At 42.2% G+C, this 19,789-nt stretch overlaps 1 protein-coding gene across 1 annotated transcript in view; it reads left to right on the top strand.

Moving 5' to 3' along the window:
* Nucleotides 1-214: 214 nt before the first annotated feature.
* The window catches only part of METTL16 (methyltransferase 16, RNA N6-adenosine), a 123,034-nt gene continuing 103,459 nt past the window's right edge, over nt 215-19,789 (top strand). The window contains exons 1-3 of the mRNA XM_089683771.1: nt 215-459; nt 11,451-11,585; nt 13,121-13,320. Of these exons, the coding sequence (XP_089539897.1) occupies nt 11,458-11,585; nt 13,121-13,320 (328 nt within the window). The 5' untranslated portion in view covers nt 215-459; nt 11,451-11,457. The remainder of the gene's footprint in view (nt 460-11,450; nt 11,586-13,120; nt 13,321-19,789) is intronic.

Raw genomic sequence — 19,789 nt, 5'->3', positions numbered from 1 at the left:
TACTCCACACAACAAAGATTTGGCCTATCAGGCATGCCAGTAGAAAGTTGTGCACGTGTGTAGAAGTCTTCTTTTCATTGGATACTTTCCAACTACAAGAGAAGTGTCAATCACAGACAAGGCTCCGCCTACAGCAGCTCTGGGTGTGGTAGAGTATCACCTCAGGAGCCGCACATTGCTTGCACTATGGCAGCCTGAAGTAGACATGCCCTCCCTATTCCGGGACAGTCATGACAATGGACTAGCAGGAGCCGAGCACCACACACAACGTTCACATGTACACACCCCTCCCTCCCCCATCACTGGAATGATGCAACGCCTGCTAAACTCGACCGCTCTTTTGTCCCTTACAGCACCCCGTACCCGGCTGACGTCACGTGACTGCTGCACGTTGGAGCACATGAGGACTGGAGTACAGGGAGCGAAACAGGAGAGATCAGCTTCAGCCCTGCGAGTGAGGTGTGTGCTAGTCGGCTGGGTGCATGCCAGACATTGGTGTCACTGACACCAGGACTGGGCAGACTGCAGTGCTGTGTGCAAACAGCTGACACATTATACACTCTATAGTGACAGACATCCTATGGTGGCAGGTTCATTGCAGTCCCTACATATGTGACACATGGTGCAGTAGACAGAGGTGACAGTGCAGGCCCTAAACACAGGTGACACGGTTCAGTTACAGTACAGTCCCTAGATGTAGGTGACACACTGCACACAGTACAGTCCCTGGATGTAGGTGACGCATTGCACACAGTACAGTCCCTGGATGTAGGTGCCACATTGCACACAGTACAGTCCCTAGATGTAGGTGACACATTGCACACAGTACAGTCCCTAGATGTAGGTGACACATTGCACACAGTACAGTCCCTAGATGTAGGTGCCGCATTGCACACACTACAGTCCCTAGATGTAGGTGACACATTGCACACACTACAGTCCCTAGATGTAGGTGACGCATTGCACACAGTACAGTCCCTAGATGTAGGTGACGCATTGCACACAGTACAGTCCCTAGATGTAGGTGACGCATTGCACACAGTACAGTCCCTAGATGTAGGTGACGCATTGCACACAGTACAGTCCCTAGATGTAGGTGACGCATTGCACACAGTACAGTCCCTAGATGTAGGTGACGCATTGCACACAGTACAGTCCCTAGATGTAGGTGACGCATTGCACACAGTACAGTCCCTAGATGTAGGTGACGCATTGCACACAGTACAGTCCCTAGATGTAGGTGACGCATTGCACACAGTACAGTCCCTAGATGTAGGTGACGCATTGCACACAGTACAGTCCCTAGATGTAGGTGACGCATTGCACACAGTACAGTCCCTAGATGTAGGTGACGCATTGCACTCAGTACAGTCCATAGATGTAGGTGACGTATTGCACACAGTACAGTCCCTAGATGTAGGTGACGCATTGCACACACTACAGTCCTTAGATGTAGGTGACGCATCGCACACAGTACAGTCCTTAGATGTAGGTGACGCATCGCACACACTACAGTCCTTAGATGTAGGTGACGCATCGCACACAGTACAGTCCCTAGATGTAGGTGACACATTGCATACACTACAGTCCTTAGATGTAGGTGACACATCGCACACACTATAGTCTCTAGATGTAGGTGGCACATTGAACACAGTACAGTCCTTAGATATAGGTGACACATTGCACACAGTACAGTCCCTAGATGTAGGTGGCACATTGCACACAGTACAGTCCCTAGATGTAGGTGACACATTGCACACACTATAGTCCCTAGATGTAGGTGACACATTGCACACAGTACAGTCCCTGGATGTAGGTGACACATTGCACACAGTACAGTCCCTGGATGTAGGTGACACATTGCACTCAGTACAGTCCCTGGATGTAGGTGACACATTGCACACACTATAGTCCCTAGATGTAGGTGACACATTGCACACAGTACAGTCCCTAGATGTAGGTGACACATTGCACTCAGTACAGTCCCTAGATGTAGGTGACACATTGCACACAGTACAGTCCCTAGATGTAGGTGACATATTGCACTCAGTACAGTCCCTGGATGTAGGTGACACATTGCACACACTATAGTCCCTAGATGTAGGTGACACATTGCACTCAGTACAGTCCCTAGATGTACACATTGCACACACTACAGTCCCTAGATGTAGGTGACACATTGCCGTCCCTTGATTAATGTTCTGCTGCTGATGTACCAGTATAAGAGGTTATCATTACAATAATTGTAATTCATTGGTTGGGTTCCATTTTTTTCTATTTCTTTAATCTTTTAGAACCCAAATCCCGCCCCCTCCTTGTGACAGCAGTAGAGGGAGATGGTCCCCGTACTAGCTGTCAGTTTTTGAAAACAGCGTGGCCATGCGAGTCTCCGCCTACACAGCTGCATCATTCATTCACAGAGTTCTATGAATGAATGAACTACAAGTCTCAACGGCCTTTGTGGCTGTCGGCTTGTATTTCTCAATGAACTACTAACATGGCACTGTGCAGCGCTGTGGTAGTTCATTGAGTCTTCTTGTCAATAGTAAATGCACATTTTTTTACATGCAAAAAAAAGAGCAATTATTATATTTTATTTTTTTTTTTTTCAAAAAGCATTTTTGAACTTATCCTTTATAATCGTAGGAAAATTTCCATACGAGGAATGATCGGTCAATTGTCTGATTGTTAGTATAGTGTTTTCAACAGCCGATTCTGACTAAGACAGAAAAAACCCGAAGGTGCAAGCTAGAAGATTTTTATTGTACGTGCACACCAGCTCCGATTTTACATTCAATGTGCACAGTAATTGTACAGAAATAATTGAATAGAAAAAAACATGCATAACCAGAAGCAAAGAACAACTCTGCACTCCCTCTTCTGCTACTCTAGTATGTAGCTAAGTGTGCCTTTGTCGGTTGAGAATTTTCGCCAAAGTTATACCATTGTCCGTTACATCGTGGTACATATCTTCATCCAAAATCGGACAATCATTCGCCTGATTTTCCTATAGTGTGTAGTGCGCACAAGGCTGCCATTGCTGACCTTCACTCTGGTTGTGTGTTTGGCTTTGGTACGTTTGACAAGTGTGCAGTTCAGGAAAGTCAGAGTGCATTTCAGACTCTTGATTTGCATACTTGTTCCATATCAGTGGCTCAGAAAGGTGGTTCAGGATATCAGCCAGGGACCTACCATTTTTAGAAGGAAAGGTCCACACATTTCCTTCATAATGGCTGACCTGCAACCTCTTTTTTGTTTTGAATGGAGTGGGCAAGAGTTTTGGTTAGGGCTTAATAAATGTTTCTGGCTCACCTTTATTGGCCATTTCACACTCTTGCATTGCAGTAACATATGGCAAAGCAATGTACGTGCGCTGGTGCAGTGTGTGGTTTCATGTATTCTGAACTCACCCCTAAGCATCTTGCCATTGGACGTGCATCACAGCAATCACACAAGGAATTGGTACACAATGGGGTTGATTTATTAAAACTGGAGAGTGCAAAATCTGGTGCAGCTCTGCGTGGTAGCCAATCAGCTCCTAACTTCAGCTTGTTCAATTAAGCTTTAACAATAAGACCTGGAAGCTGATTGGTTTCTATGCAGAGCTGCACCAGATTTTGCACTCTCCAGTTTGACTGAATCAACCCCACTGTGCGCTCCCAGCACAAACACCAAGCTGTCAAAGACAGCTCTTGGTCTGTACTAATGATCAGGAAATGGTGGGACCAGCTCCTGATCATGTGAACACCACATTGGTCAAAAGATTAAGCAGACCTTCCGGCTCCCTGTGCGTAATAGCCCAGTTAGAGGGATGCATTGGAGAGCAGGAATGGGTTTAAACCGCACAGACCAAAAAACATGTTTGCTGCTATCTGTGTCCCATTTGGAGAAATGTTCTTTTCTGTCCCTCTGAAGCCCCAACCCTTCCTTACTGCACTCAAACCCAAAAACGTAGCTGGAGTTGAGCTGCAGTAATAGACCTACCAGTAAGAACACATTGCACACAGTACAGTAAGTGGTATGATGGTAAGAATTGACTATATTTATTGAAGAAAAACTGATGCAGGCAATTTAAATATTCTTCTGTCACATGCTCTATTGTAGAAATGAGAACATTTTGTTGAGTTCACTATGATGATGTAACTCCTAACATTTTTGTCCTTCACACCACCCAGTAGCCAGCTGACATCACATGACTGGGGCAGCTGGAATGTGCAGTAGTAGTACATGAGGTTTGGAGTGCAGTGAGCAAGAGACAAGATCAGGATCAGCCATGTCAGTGAGTTGTATTAGCTGCACATTATAATGTATGTCATTGTGTGCAGTGAAGTACCCCATTAGCCACCCCCCTTCCCCAGGTCTCCAAAGTTTGTGTTCCCATTGGAAAAGCTCCCCACTATTCTTGTTCCCATTATTTTGGATTTACTTTTACTTTTGATGATACTGGTAAACAGGACAAATGAAGAGAGTTATTCCCTAAGGCTGCATTCACAATTGAGCGAATTGTAGCTTGAACCGCGAAGTTCCAAAATGCTCAAATTAAAAAAATCAATTATTCGCATGATCAGGTATGAACAGGCACCATAGAGAACAATTGATTTTTTTTTTAAAGGATAAGTTCACCTTTTTTACAAAAAATAATAAATGCTTATTTTCTTTTTTTTTTTTTGCAGTTAAAAAAATGTCCATTTATTATTTTTTTGGTGTCTGAAGCCTGTAAAATATTGCACCGGCAATCAGCAGATTGCTGGTGCCATGCAGGTCTCCTGTAGATCTTTCAGTATATCTGCTTGCCTCTATGGGATGTAGAGGCAAGCAGATATACTGGCAGGAAGAATCGATGTACTACCAAAGCACTCCGCAGCGCCATGGTAGTTCATTGAGAACTACAAGCCGACAGCCGCAAAGACTTGTAGTTCATTCATTCACAGAACACAGCGAATGAGGGTTTTTTTAAAGTGTGACAGGGAGCGGGGAAGAGTGAGGGCCGGTCCATTCATAACATGTTACACCCTGAATATGGGTGTAACATATGAAAGGTGAACTTATCCTTTAAGTTTGAGGTTTTTTGGAGCTTCAAGCTACAAATTGCTCGAGTGTGAATGCAGCATAACGGAAGCGCAGACAGCAATACAAACCTAACAGGTATTCTAATCAGGGTGGATTTGATTTAAATCAAACTGATTTAAATCAAACTGATTTAAATCACGATTGAAATCACTAGTCAGTAAGGCTTGATTTAAATCCTAGTTTTCTACATAAAGACTAATTCTTGCTGGTATAACTTTAATATGCAAGTAGATGAAGATTTTTAGAATAACAACTTTTCATATTAGTTTTTTTATCCCCAGTTTAATAGGTTAATCATTCATATTTGGACAACTTTTCTGTTGTACTTAGGAAGGAGAAAAATAATCTTTACCTTAATAATAACAATTTAAATAGATTTATTCAACTGAAACAATAACATTCCAGCATATGTTATTTGCTTAAACAAACATCCATGTTTGTTAACTAATTTGGCTAAACAAAATTTCTATATTTTAAGAAACTTAGACTGTCAGCCCCTTCCTCCTCACACTTAGTTTCACTTTCTTCTTGTGCAGATCTATTCAACTCCAAACAATCAGAAAAATATTGTTTCTATTCTATTCACTGAACTTCTTGAAACTTAGCACTGAAGGGGTTGATTCTGTATTCATAGGTTTGTAGAAGTTAGGATTAAGGTCTTTTTCTTAACTCTGTTCATGTTATAACATTTTTGCTGTGAAGAAGAGGCATGTGATCTCCGCTGAGTCAAATTCAGTTTTGAGAACTGCAAAAGTAAACCAAGCATCTGTGATAATATCTTGTAGGCAGAGAAACTGCCCAATAATCTTACAAAAACCTCTGGAAGAGCATGACATTGTGAATGGATTAATGGAATTTATTTACCAAAAAAATTAAATATATACAGCCTTATTCTACATAATAAAAAAAACTAATCTTTATTTCATGATGGAATAACCTTTGGATGGTAATATATTTTCCTCAAAAAGCATTTTATACAAAAAAATCCGATTAAAATCAAAAAAATCCGATTTAAATCAAAAAACTCCGATTATTTTTTTTAAATTTTTTTTAAAAAAATCATTGATTTTTATCCACCCTGATTCTAATAGATCTCCACTCTATCCAAAATGAAAAATATGTTTTCCCTTTTAGTTTTAATTTGACCACTTGCCCTCCAGAAGATTTATCCCCCTTCCTGACCAGCCCATTTTTTGCTATTTGGTGCTGCGCTATTTCAACTGGTAATTGTGCGGTCATGCAATGCTGTACTATGTCCTTTTTTTCACACAAATATAGCTTTATTTTGGTGGTATATCACTTCTGGATTTTTTATTTTTTGCTCTGTAAACAAAAATAGACCCAAAATTTTGAAAAAACCCTGATATTTTCTCATTTCTGCTATTAAAAAAATCCTATGAACTCAAATTTCGTTATAAATTTAGGCCAAAATGTATTTTTGCTTTGTCTTTTGGTAAAAAAAAATCCCAATAAGTGTATATTAATTGGTTTGTGTGAAAGTTATAGCATCTACAAACTATGGTATAGATACTGGAATCTACGCCATTTTTTGCTATACAGCGCTGCGCTAGTTTAACTGACATTTGTGTGGTCATGCAATACTGTACATCAATGTCAGAAAGCGACGGAAGCTGTCCTTGAGATAGAGTCCAGGTTGGACAGGAGGGACCAAAAAAAGCAGGTGTCCCGCCTAATTCCTTGTCTGCTACAGACATGACCTCTTTTTTGGGGTGCCTTTTGGATTGGGGCACCAGGAATGGCATCGGGAAAACTGCCTCTCATGCAGCCGGCTCACTGCATCTGTGTTGGGGGTTTGGGCCACAGCACCAACTGGATGGGGGAAGCCCCTGCGATTAGATCACATGGTGCCACATGCGCCAGTCCCAGATTGTATGAGTGTCTAAATAGTGGCACGCTTGTATAAAAATTGTCCACGTATAAGTGATACCTCATATGGAAAAAGGGTGACACCAAGTCTCATACTACAGTTAGGTCCATATATATTTGGACACTGGCACAATTTTTGATTTTTTTCAGGTATTTACCAAAACATATCCATTATAGTTATATAATGGATATGGGCTGAAAGTGCACATTGTCAGGTTTAATTTGAGGATATGTACATCCAAACTGAAGGAAGGCTTTAGAAATTACAGCTCTTAAGAGTAGCCACCCTCCCATTTTCAAGGGACCAAAAGTAATTGGACATTTGAATATAATCATAGATAAAATGTTGATTTTTTAATATTTTGTTGAGAATCCTTTAATGTCAATGACTGCCTGAATTCTGGAACCCATGGACATTACCAAAGACTGGGGTTCCTCCTTTCTGATGCTTTGCCAGGCTCTAACTGCAGCTGTCTTCAATTGTTCTTTGTGGGTCTTTCTGCCTTTAGTTTTGCCTTCAGCAAGTGAATTGCAGGCTCAATTGGGTTGAGATCAGGTGATTGACTCGGCCATTGCAGAATATTCCACTTCTTTTTCTTCAAAGGCTTCTGGGTTGCTTTTGCATTGTGTTTTGGATCATTGTCCATGTGTACTGTGAAGCGCCGTCCAATCAACTTTGCTGCATTTGGCAGAATCTGGGCTGACAGTATATCTCTAAACACTGCAGAATTCATCCGGCTGTTTCTGTTACATCATCAATAAACACCAATGACCCAGTGCCACTGGAAGCCATGCATGCCCATGCCATCACACTTCCTCCACCATGTTTTACAGATGGCGTTGTGTGCTTTGGATCATGAGCTGTTCCAAGCCTACTCCACACTTTTTTCTTCCCGACATTCTGGTACAGATTAATCTTAGTTTCATCCGTCCAAAGAATGCTTTTCCAGAACTGGTCTGGCTTTTTTATATGTTTTTTTGGCAAAGTCTAATCTGGCTTTTCTATTCTTCAGGCTTAAGAATGGTTTGCTCCTTGTGGTGAACCCTCTGTATTTGCTCTCATGAAGTCTTCTCTTGATTGTAGACTTTGACAATGATATGTCCACCTCCTGGAGAGTGTCCTTCACTTGGCTGGATGTTGTGAATGGGTTTTTCTTTACCATAGAGCGGATCCTGCGATCATCCACCACTGTTGTCTTCCATGGACGTCCATGCCTTTTTATGTTGTTGAGCTCACCAGTGCGTTCTTCTTTACTCAGAATGTACCAAACTGTTGATTTGGCCACTCCTAATGTTGCTTCTATCTCTCTGATGGATTTGTTTTGTTTTTGAAGCCTTACAACGGCCTGTTTCACTTGCATGGACAGCTCCTTTGAACGCATGATGTAGGTTTACAGCAATAGATTCCAAATGCAAATACCACACTTAGAATCAACTCCAGAACTTTTACCTGCTTAATTGATGAAATAACGAAGGAGTAGCCCACATCTGGCCATGAAACGCCTTTTGATTCAATTGTCCAATTACTTTTGGTCCCTTGAAAAAGGGGGGATGGCTACTCTTAAGAGCTGTAATTCCTAAACCATTCCTCCATTCCTCCAATGTGGATGTACATACCCTCAAATTAAACCTGAGAGTGTGCACTTTCAGCCCATATCCATTATATAACTATAGCTTGAATATGTATCTTGCCATTGCTCCCCATGTTGTCTGGGGGGGCTCCACGTGAATATTTTTTCCTCCCGTAAATCTGAAAATTACATGTAAAGCCTGTTGCCCTCTTATACATGTTGACCCCAGATCTGGCACACTTGCCGGGGAGAGATTGTTTGTTTGAATGCAAGGCGGCCAGAAAAACTAATGAGGGACTCATCAACACAGATGTTTTGCTGGGGAATATACACATCTGCGAATTTCTGGTTAATTTGATTTACGAGGGGCCGAATTTTGTGAAGCCGGTCAAATTCAGGGTCATACCAAGGATAACAGAGTGTATTGTCTTTGAAGTGCTTAAATTGCATTATATTATCATATCTATGCCTGGCTATAGCAGCAGAGAACACTGCCATATAATGATTCCAGTCTGTGGATCAATACAACCTCAATTAATTTTAGTAGTAATGCCCATGTTGAAGGTTAGGCCCAAACAAACTTTAAATTTGGAAGCCGTAATATTTTTCCATGCAAATGGTCTGGCGAGGTTTGAATTTGGGTTGGCTGCAATAAATTGTGCATGTAAATTGCTTTGATCCACAATCAATCCATACAGATCTTCCGTGAAAAACGGCTCCAAAAAATCAAGGGGAGTATTTAAATTAGCTGTTTCCACCTAAATTCCGGGTTGGGCAGTGAATGAGGGAAGTGCAGGTGCTGCAAAATTTGTGGGCTACCAATCAGGATTTGCAAGCACATCCAGAAGGACACTGTGGGCTCTACGGGCCTGTGTGCAAATTCTTGGTGGCTGCAGGACACTACTTGTGCTAGCCACCAGCTTGTACTGCACTTATGGGACTTGCCACTTCACTAAGTGATACTGCAGTACTGGTATGTAAAAGACCATGATCTACTATGCCGCTGGTGCTTGCCAATTCACCAGAAGGTAGAGCGGCACTAGTACTGGCACTCTGCTGCATATGAGAATCATCGTGCAATTGTACCACCTCAGCAATCTGGGAACGGGGTTGGGTATGCCTGACCTTAGCAGGGACCTCTACTTCATCATCTGAGCTATCTATCAGGGTGCCGCTGCTGTCTACAGGTTCATATTCTGAGCCTGATTCTGTCACTTAGGCTTCCTCTTTGCTCTCACCTGACATGGTCAGAATCCTGTAGGCCTCTTCACTAGAGTACCTTTCACTGGACATTTTTGCCACTAAATTTATAGGTACCTAGAGCACCTGGCTGTCAGGGACTGCTTGAACTACTACAAAAAAATGTACCTGCTTGTGCTAGCAGAGATCAGGCCTAATTATGCTAACCCTGCAGTTTTGTGTGCAATTTATCAAGTGACCGTGATCTACTGACACTGCACTTGCTGGGGGGGTATGGGTTAAGTATAGGGGTTAAACGCAGGTGCCGGAGCTGATCTTGCTAACACTGCGATTTTGAGGGTACACTATACTATTGTGAACGCTGGTATAGTTCTGATCTAATCAAAGATATTGATCCGTTCAAACACTATACTAGTAATGGAGGTTTATTGTGTGTGTGAGTGTGTTCCTGGCAATCAAAGGGTTAATTGTGATCACTGATGTAGTGGCGGGCAATCTGACGCTATCTGGGAGGGACGCTGACGCTAACCCTAGCTGAAGTTGCCTGTAACATTAATACAGTGATCAGCAAAAAACCTGTACACTGTACTGGTGACAGGGCAGCGACGGGGTTAACTGGGGGGCCATCAGAGGGTTAAATATGAACTAGCTGTGTTTTTACTGTAATTTTTAACAACTGCATGGGGAGCATTCTTCCCACTGACCAAAAGGCTAATGTATCTTGAGCTGTAGATATAGTAATTACTGAAAGGGATCCCTGAGCCCTGGTTCACACTGATGCGGTATGGAATTCACAGCGTTTTCTGTGCGAATTCCGCACCACATCAGAATAGCACCCCGTTCACGCGAACCACTGCGGGTGTGTATGTTACATTAACAACACCCCGAAAGCGGTCTGCAAAATGCGGTGCGATGTGCAGAATCAGATCGCATAGGTGTGAATACCCACGCAATACGATTCTAATGCAGACCAAAAAAAGGGTCCTGCACGTTTTTGGTGCGGTGCAATTAGAGCCATACAAAATGTATAGCTCCAATCGCACCGCACACAAATCGCATGTGATTTGCACAGGAATGAGGTATGATTCCTATGCGAATCACATGCAATATACTGCACTGCATATGTATGAACCCAGGCTGAAACCTGAAAGTAATTTCAAGGGTTCCTCCATGTTAAAAAAGGTTGAGAAAGGCTGCCCTAGCTACTGATCCCAGACAAATGTGCAGAGCATGGAAGACATGGGAAAAGCTAGAAGTCCTAATCTTCAAAGTTTTGGATGAAGACTAATCATATGCAACTCAAATTTCAGCTGATTCAACCAAAATTTGAGCCTTGCATGGCCCTACAATCACCACCTGGTTTGACAAAATTCCATTTAAAATTTACTGAGCCGGGTGGAAACTTGCCAGCCGAACAGTGACTGCATTCTATCAGAGGTCATGGCAAAGAAAATCCAAGTGTCCTGGTCAACAATTCAAGAATATGAGTAGACTAAAATGAGACACATTAATACACACACACATTGCCCTTGACTACATTTGTAAGCACTCAGGCACCACCTCAGCCAAGGTTTGCTAGCCACCTCAGGCATGTAGACCTATAAGAATCTCCTGATACTTTTTAGTCAGCTCTCTAGCAGTTGCAAAGTTAACTAATCAGCCATTATAGCTTATTTTTTTCAAGGTAAGAATTACCTATAACTGAATTTCTTGACATTACAGATAAGAAATGGCCCTTAACAAGTCAATGCATCCAAGAAACCGCTATAAGGACCGACCTCCAGACTTTGCCCACTTGGCTTCCAAGTATCCGGAGTTTAAGAAGCATGTCAGTGTGAGCCTGTCCGGAAGAGTAAGGTATCTTCCTTTTTTCTACTATTTAATATAATGTGAACCTCTGCGCACTATTGTTTCTCATCAGCTTTACAAATCTACACAGGTAAATAAACCGTCTTCTTTAACCCCTTAATGTGGACAGTATGCATATGTACGGCCCCACTAGACTGGGTTTTTTGCCTTTGGGGCCTCATATATGCGCACGGCGCGCTTCCAGCACGGAGATCAGGTCCTCACCGGGAGCCCTGGGTCCGTACTAACAATTGGGACCCGGAACGCCCAGTTCCAGGTCACCTGATTGCTGTGATAACCTCTGATTGGCTATCTCAGCAATCAGTCACTGTGAAGCCTGCCCCTGTGTAATAGAGAGGAAACATACATTGAGAGATCAACAGCTGTGTGTAAAATAAATAAATTAAAACATGAAGAAAGAAATACCTAGATAAATGTTGGATCTAGCCCAGTGCCAGGGTTAGTGTTTGGGTCAAGTAAGAGTCAAAGGTCAAGGCCAGGATATCTTGGGTAGGATTTAATAAAAAAAAGTTAACTTTTTGCAATTATTATTAGTGTCAGTGTGTTTTAGGTAGGATTAAAAAAAAAAATAAAATATGCACACTATTGTTTCCGGGCTGTACTACGAGTACAAATAACATACACATATGTGGTATCACTGTGATCATGGGAGCAGGAGAATTTATTTTGGATTGTTTTTTGGTGGTAGGTTATGGTAGTAACAAGAAATATACAGCTAAATTTAAAATTTAATTTTTTCTATTATTTTGGGCCAGTTTTCTTATGATAATAAAAAAAAAATCAGGAGATATTCATTACCATTTACCATCAAATGAAAGCCCAATTTTTCCTAAAAAAAAAAAAAGGTATAATCCACTTGAATGCTCAAAATAGTTGTGATATGTACGGTTTTACTAATATATGTCAAAGTTGCAAAATTGTGCTTGGGCATTAACATTTGTTTTACTCTTCGGCATGAAAGGCACAAAGGGGTTAACCACTTTCAATTCCTGGCTTACTGTGCTAAAGGCTTGTCAGATAGGCATGTCTGATATGACAACATCCACTCCATTAATATCTTAAAATATATGATAACCCAACACTAAAAATCTCATAACAGCTTTAACACTTTAATGTAATTTTAATATTTTGAAATCTGCAGTTTTATTAACATAATATCTGGAATCCTGCCATGGAGGTCCTTTTTTTTTTTTGTTTTGTTTTGTTTTTTTGGCAAATCCTGTATAGGGTGACAATGCTCTATCCTTGTCTTTCTGTTGTTCTCCTGCTTTGTCACCCTGTCACATGGGCTTCCAAAGGTTAAAATTAGGGGTAATTTTAAAACACATTATGCAGACATGATCCACCATTGCCATTGCTGGAGCACTTGCATGTAGACAGAAGCTGCAGGAGGTCATTGGTGCTGATATGATACAGAGGATAAAAAAAAGGTGAAGACAACATTTTTATATTTTAAAAAAATAGTTATTGTTTATGGTAAACAGTGTTTAGCAACCAATTGTCATTCAGCTACTTTCTTTCAGTGTGAACTTCAAAGACCCTGAAGCTGTACGAGCCCTGACTTGTACTCTCCTAAAGGAAGACTTTGGGCTGACCATTGACATACCCCTGGAAAGACTTATTCCTACTGTGCCCCTGCGACTCAACTATATCCATTGGGTGGAAGATATTATCAATTACCATTGCTCTGACAAATCTACAGTGCGACGTGGGATTGATATAGGTAATGCTATTTTCACATTTACATAAAAGTAAGCAGTACTTGTAACACGAAACCTGTAGTAACAATAGACGTTGCCAAAAATTGTGTATATCTGGGTTGGTACAGCTCATATTTTCTGTATATAGTGAGATACAAAAATGTGTGATGCTTATAAAGAGGTCCCAGCAGGGTGTGTAATTACTTTTTCTTTTTTTTTTTTTTTAAAAAGATGAGCTACTGTCAGTCTCTTACTAACTAGTTTAAAACAATGAAACGGTAATCTGGCTGCTTTGGGAAACACTGACAGCTCTGTAGGATACTTACAAAGGAGAGGGACCTCTTGGCGAAGAGTATGAAGTACATTTAGCAACCTTTATCATTAAAGTGTTACTAAAGTCAAGTTTTAATTAAAATAATAAAAATGTTATACTCGCCTGCTCTGTGCAATGGTATTGCACAGAGCAGTCCCGATCCTCCCCTTTTCTGGTCCACCGTCGACAATCTTGGCCCATCTCCTTCTTTGTGTGTTCCCATAGCAAGCTGCTTACTATGGAGGCACACAGTGTCTGCATGCTCCCGAGCTGTGTTTCTATGGAGCCGTACTCCATAGACTTACAGAGCAGGGCTTAGCCCCACCTCTCACACTTCCTCCATACTGCATTGAATGGCTCCTGCTGCTGCTCAGGTGCTGTGTCTAGAGGAAGAGAGGGGAGAATAGATGTAGAAGTGCACAGTCCTGGATGTATTCTCCCCTCTTTTCCCTTTCACACAAGGAAGGAGGGGGTGGTTGTACAGAGAAATGGAAAACGTTTTTCCCCTTAATGAAAGGTATGCATTAAGGTAAAAAACAATTTTAGTTTAAGTATCACTTTAAGAAATGTTTTGATATGTTTTTATTGATCAAGCAGAAACTCAGAGGATTGAATTTAGCTTAAAGTTTGAATTAAGCTAGATAACATGATTATTTGCCTAATATTTAAAGATGTAAGAAGACATTGTTAGCCGCTAGAACTTGTCTGGCGTTTTGCTTGAGTTGCTCGGATCTTCATCTAAGTTAGGCTTCGTGCATACTGGACGTTTTTAACACTGCTTTTTTTTTTGTGTATGCCTCTAAACGCCCGTGCTCGTAGGTTTGTGTGTACACACATGCATTGGTGAGGAGCAGAAGAAAACCACTATCAGGGCTTCCAGGAGCAGTGGGGTTTGGCAGAAAAAAACACTTAACTCGTGTAAACACATATTAAAGTAGAACTTTAGACAGAAAAGTAAGTTATGCTAGACCACTTCAGGCTGGCCCTTTTTGCAGGTATAACTTTGTAAAACATTAAAAATAATCACCTATACAGTTTAAAATCCAGTAATGCACTGTCTTACCCTGGTGTGCACATACTCAGTTGCTTCTATTTTTTTGCACTTTGATGAAAATCTAGAGGCTAATCTGACAGCCTAAAGATTCACTGCTGCTCAAGGCTCTGGACTGCAGCAAAATGGCAGCCTTCGGCAAGAAGACAAAGGTACAGTGCTGGAGGGGGCACATTTTTAGTTTCCTATAGAGAATTTACTACCGCTTTAAAAGAGTTACACACATATACAAGTGTTAAGTGTTTTTTCTGCCAAAGCACCGCTGCCAGAAAGAAAGACATTTAGTAGACATTGTAACAATTGTGCGCAATAGAGACATGGACGCTGTACACGACAGCCATTTTGTCTCTCCTTTCCTCTCTCTTGAAATGGAATTTGTAGCTGTAAGTTGAAACAGACTTCAAAAGGGCCTCTTATCTTAATCACTAGCCTACAGGGCACTGAACCCCCTGCCTGCCCAGGCCAATTTCCAGCTTTCAGCGCTGTCACACTTTGAATGACAATTGCGCGGTCATGCAACACTGTACCCATATGAAATTATTATAATTTTTTTGTGACAGGGCTTTCTTTTGGTGGTATTTAATCACCTCTGGGTTTTTTATTTTTTCCTAAACAAACCAAAAACCACTGAAAATTTTGAAAAAAAAAAAGTTTTTTCTTTTTGTTATAAAATTTTGTAAATAAGTGATTTTTCTCCTTCACTGATGTGTGCTAATGAGGCTGCAGTGATGGGCACTGATAGGCTGCACTGATGAGGAGGCACTGGTAGGTGGCACTGATGGGCATTGACAGGCATCACTGATGGGCACTGAAAGGCAGCACTCATATATGGCACTGTTAGGCGGCACTGACTGGCATTGATAGGTGGCACTGACTGGCACTGATGGGTGACACTGAAAGGCAGCTCAGATGGGCACTGATATGTGGCATTGATGTGCACTGGTAGGCATTGAAGTCAGTGCCCTGATGATAAGTGTAGATGTCCCCTCCGAGAATGCCGATTACCGGCACTCCTCTCCTCTCGAGCTGTCAGCGTGACAGCTCGTGAGGAGAGAAATGCCGATAACCGGCATTTCCCTATTTACATGCGATCAGCTGTGATTGGACACAGCTGATCACATGACCGAGCCAACATCTTCGGCTCTTTCCTTCGATCGGTGATCCACTGTGTCCGAGGGACACAGTACACCACCGATCGCCGCGCTGCGCGGTTAGAATGGGACGACATTATATGATGTCCTCCCAGAACGAGAGAACCACCTTGTGCCCGTCATTGTACTATATGGCAGGCGGGAGGTGGTTAAATAAAACAGCATACCCTGGTCACCCAGGAGGGAAGATACTGCTTTCTAATTAGCAGTTTACAGCTCTGGAGCTTCATCTATCTAGATGAAGCTCCAGAGCTGTAAACTGCTAATTAGAAAGCAGTCTCTTCCCTCCTGGGTGACAAGGGTATGCTGTTAGGTATCCCTGGGTTTGAAATATAATTCTGAATATTAATCTGCCAGGTGCTAGAATACCACCTGCACATACTGGAAGTTATTAATATTAGTACGAAACTGCAGTTGGGACTTGGTCATTAACTTGAGGGCCACCTAGCACCCATTCCCAAACTGGATGATTGGTCAGTTCTTAGGCTACACCCCTTTAATATCATAGAAAAAGACTGATAGGCCTGGGGAAAGGGAGCTCTCGTTTACCATCAATCAAGAAACATCCAACAGACTTGAGAGCAAAAGCAATCTTTTTGCTCGGACAATTGGACACCGCTTAAACTAAGGACATTGCAAGTATTCTGCCTTCTTAACTCCTTTATTTCTCTGTTGCTTTATTATTCTCTTTGTTTTTGTTACATCTTTTTCTGTAAATATTTTAATTGCACCATTTTGACCTTTTTTAGTACTTAACCCTATTTTGAAAAGTGTTGAAGCTGTCTCTAAAGCTTTTAATGCAAACTAAAGAATCCCTGTCTTTTGAAGAGTGCTACTGTATGTAATAATCCTCTGAATATATCTGTCTGTAGTGACAGTGTGTGTTACAGATGCTTATGCTAATATAGTGTTACTGCTAAGATTTGTGAATTTCCTCCTTCTCTGCAAAAATGTGTTGGTGGCAGTGTGAAGGGTTAATTGCGTAAATAACCTAACCCAGTAACAATCCCTCTCAGGCTGCTGGCACATAGATTGTGGTCCGGCGAGCTGGAAAATATTTGTGCAGGGTGCAGCTGAGAGTGGCATTGTTATGCAAGTGACAGCGCGGTGCAAGATTGCCTGGTCCTTCGGTCACGAGTTTGTAAGAAGAGCAGGGGTTGGACGCTGTGTTCTTTCACATTTTGGCTGGCAGCGTACGTGGGATAGTTCTGCATTAGAGCATTCAGTGCAGTGTTAGGAATTAGCTCTGCACTGAAGTATTGTAACCTTTGTGGAAACAGTCCTTAGAGACAAACGGTGCATATTTTTTGTTTTTTATAAAAGAGACATACATCAACAGCTCCTTCCTATTTATGCTTCCTATTCTATCTTTTCTTCCTGCAATAATGCCTGGTTTAGCTGAATACAAGTGAATGAGCAAAAATGATTTATGTGCTGAGTGTGAAGAAAGAGGAATTGACGTCGGTGGCAAGAATCATGAAAGTTTGATTCATGCCCTACAGGAGTATGATATCCGGGCAGACCAGAACTCGGGAAACCTCAAACTGAAGGGGTTCCCGCCACCTCCGATCCCAGTGGTTCAGGTATGGCCTCGCAGAATGGGCAAACAGAGACTGACACTGGAGTACCACAGAATGTCACCTCCACGCCACAGCATGAGCAGGCCAGCAAGAGAGTGGCTGTAACCAGCAGAGACTCTCCTCAAATGCAGGAAGCCATGAAACACATCATGGAGATGGATCCTCTGGTGTACCTGCAGTTTCTGGAACGCCAAGCAGCGGCTGAGAGAGAGGAACACCAAGCAGCGCCTGAGGGCGGAGCTGTGAAATGCCAGGCAGTGGCTGAGAGAGAGGAACGCCAGAATCAGAGGGAGGCTAGGCTGTTGCAGCAGCGACAGGCTCAAACTCGGGTCCCTAGAGCACAGGGACGCCTCTCTGTCCATGGGCACATCAGCCAAATTTCCGGTAATGGAAAAAGTCAGTGACATTGACATGTATTTACTGTACTTTGAAAAATCTTGCTGTCAGTACCATCTGCCTCAAGCACAATGGGCTCGGTACCTGACACCAGGGCTACGAGGCAAGACCCTGGATGCCTTTGTCGAATTGCCAGTGGAGCAGGATGATTATTGTGAAGCTCTAAAGGACGCAATTGTCCGGAAGTATCAGCTAACCCCGGAAGTGTACCTGAAGCGATTTAGGTCCTTGCAGAAGGGACATGGGGACTCTTATACGTATGTGGTAAGTCGCTTACGCACCACATTTCGGCAGTAGACCAGAGGACTGAAAGCTGACTCCTTCGAGTCCCTGGAGGATCTCCTGATCCAAGATCAACTGCTGCACCTCTGTCTGGCAGATGTCAGACTGTTTGTGTTGGAGAGAGGACCAGCATCTGCCAAAGCCCCAATAGAACTGGCAGATACCTATGTCCACACTCGGGTATCTGACCACCGCAAGGCTCCTCCGAATGGCTGGAAAGGAGGAACATCACCCATAGCAACCCCCCTCTAAGTTGGATGAGAGAGGTGGGAGTCTCTGAGGAAATTTCCACACCTGTTCTGTTGGGTGCCGATTTAGGTACTCTTGTTTCCTATTATTATCTGGTGCAGGAGGTCTGCTTTGAAAACCACTTTCCATTGCCCAATCGTAAAACAATAACTCAGTCAGCCATGACCTAACAGGGCCATTAGGGCTCTAGGATGCAGAGCATGCCATAAAACGTCCATTCTACATGTAACCATTTCACATACAATTCATACAGTTCAGCAGGAACTGGGCACATTAATATTATGTATATATTTGGATAGATCATTTTTATGTGAGCCCAACAAGATCATACATGACTATATTAGCACATAGGAGAGAGGAGAAAGCAGTCTCTTCCCTCCTGGGTGACATGGGTATGCTGTGTTAAGTATCCCTGGGTTTGAAATATAATTCTGAATATTAATCTGCCAGTTGCTAGATTACCACCTGCACATACTGGAAGTTATTAATATTAGTATGAAACTGCAGTTGGGACTTGGTCATTGTCTTGGGAGCCGCCTTGCACCCATCCCCAAACTGGATGATTGGTCAGTTGTTCTTAGGCGACACCCCTTTAATATCATAGAAAAAGACTGATAGGCCTGGGGAAAGGAGGCTCTCATTTAATATCATTCAATAAACCTCTAACGGACTTGAGTGCGAAGGCAATCTTTTTGCTCGGACATTTAGACTCTGCTTAAACCAAGGACATTGCAAGTATTCTGCCTTCTTAACTCCTTTATTTTATTTCTCTGTTGCTTTATTGTTCTCTTTGTTTTTGTAACATCTTTTTCTGTAAATATTTTAATTGCACCATTTTGACCTTTATAGTACTAAACCCTATTTTGAAAAGTGTTGAAACTGTCTCTAAAGCTTTTAATGCAAACTAAAGAATCCCTGACTCTTGAAGAGTGGTACTGTATGTAATAATCTTCTGAATATATCTGTCTGTGGTGACAGTGTGTATTACAGATGATTATGCTGATATCATAGTGTTACTGCTAAGATTTATGAATTTCCTCCTTTTCTGTAAAATGTGGTGGTGGCAGTGTGAAGGGTTAATTGCGTAATTAACCTAACCCAGTAACAATCGCTCTCGGGCTGCTGGCACATAGATTGTGGTCCGGCAAGCTGGAAAATCTCTTTGCATGGTGCAGCAGAATGTGGCATTTTTACGCAAGTGACAGCGCGGTGTGAGATCCTTCGGTCACGAGTTGTTGAGAAGGGCAGGGGTCAGAAGCCGCGTTCTGTCACAGACATAACAAAAATGTCCAGTGTGCATGAGGCCTTATGCTTGTAAATAAAGCCTCATTTAACAAACCTGTACATAGTGACGTGAAGGTCAACAGGAGGAACCAGCAAGAGGCATGGCAGACCTAAGAGATTGGCATGTCCATAAATGTCATTTTCCCTGCAGATTTTGGCGGACCATTTCTTTTTATTGGAGAGACG

Source organism: Staurois parvus, unplaced genomic scaffold, assembly GCF_062004578.1.
Source record: "Staurois parvus isolate SC_StPar_1 unplaced genomic scaffold, SC_StPar_1.0 ptg000321l, whole genome shotgun sequence".
NCBI classification, from domain to species: domain Eukaryota; kingdom Metazoa; phylum Chordata; class Amphibia; order Anura; family Ranidae; genus Staurois; species Staurois parvus.
The sequence above is the reverse complement of the archived record's forward strand: the minus strand, read 5'-3'. Positions and strand labels throughout refer to the sequence as shown.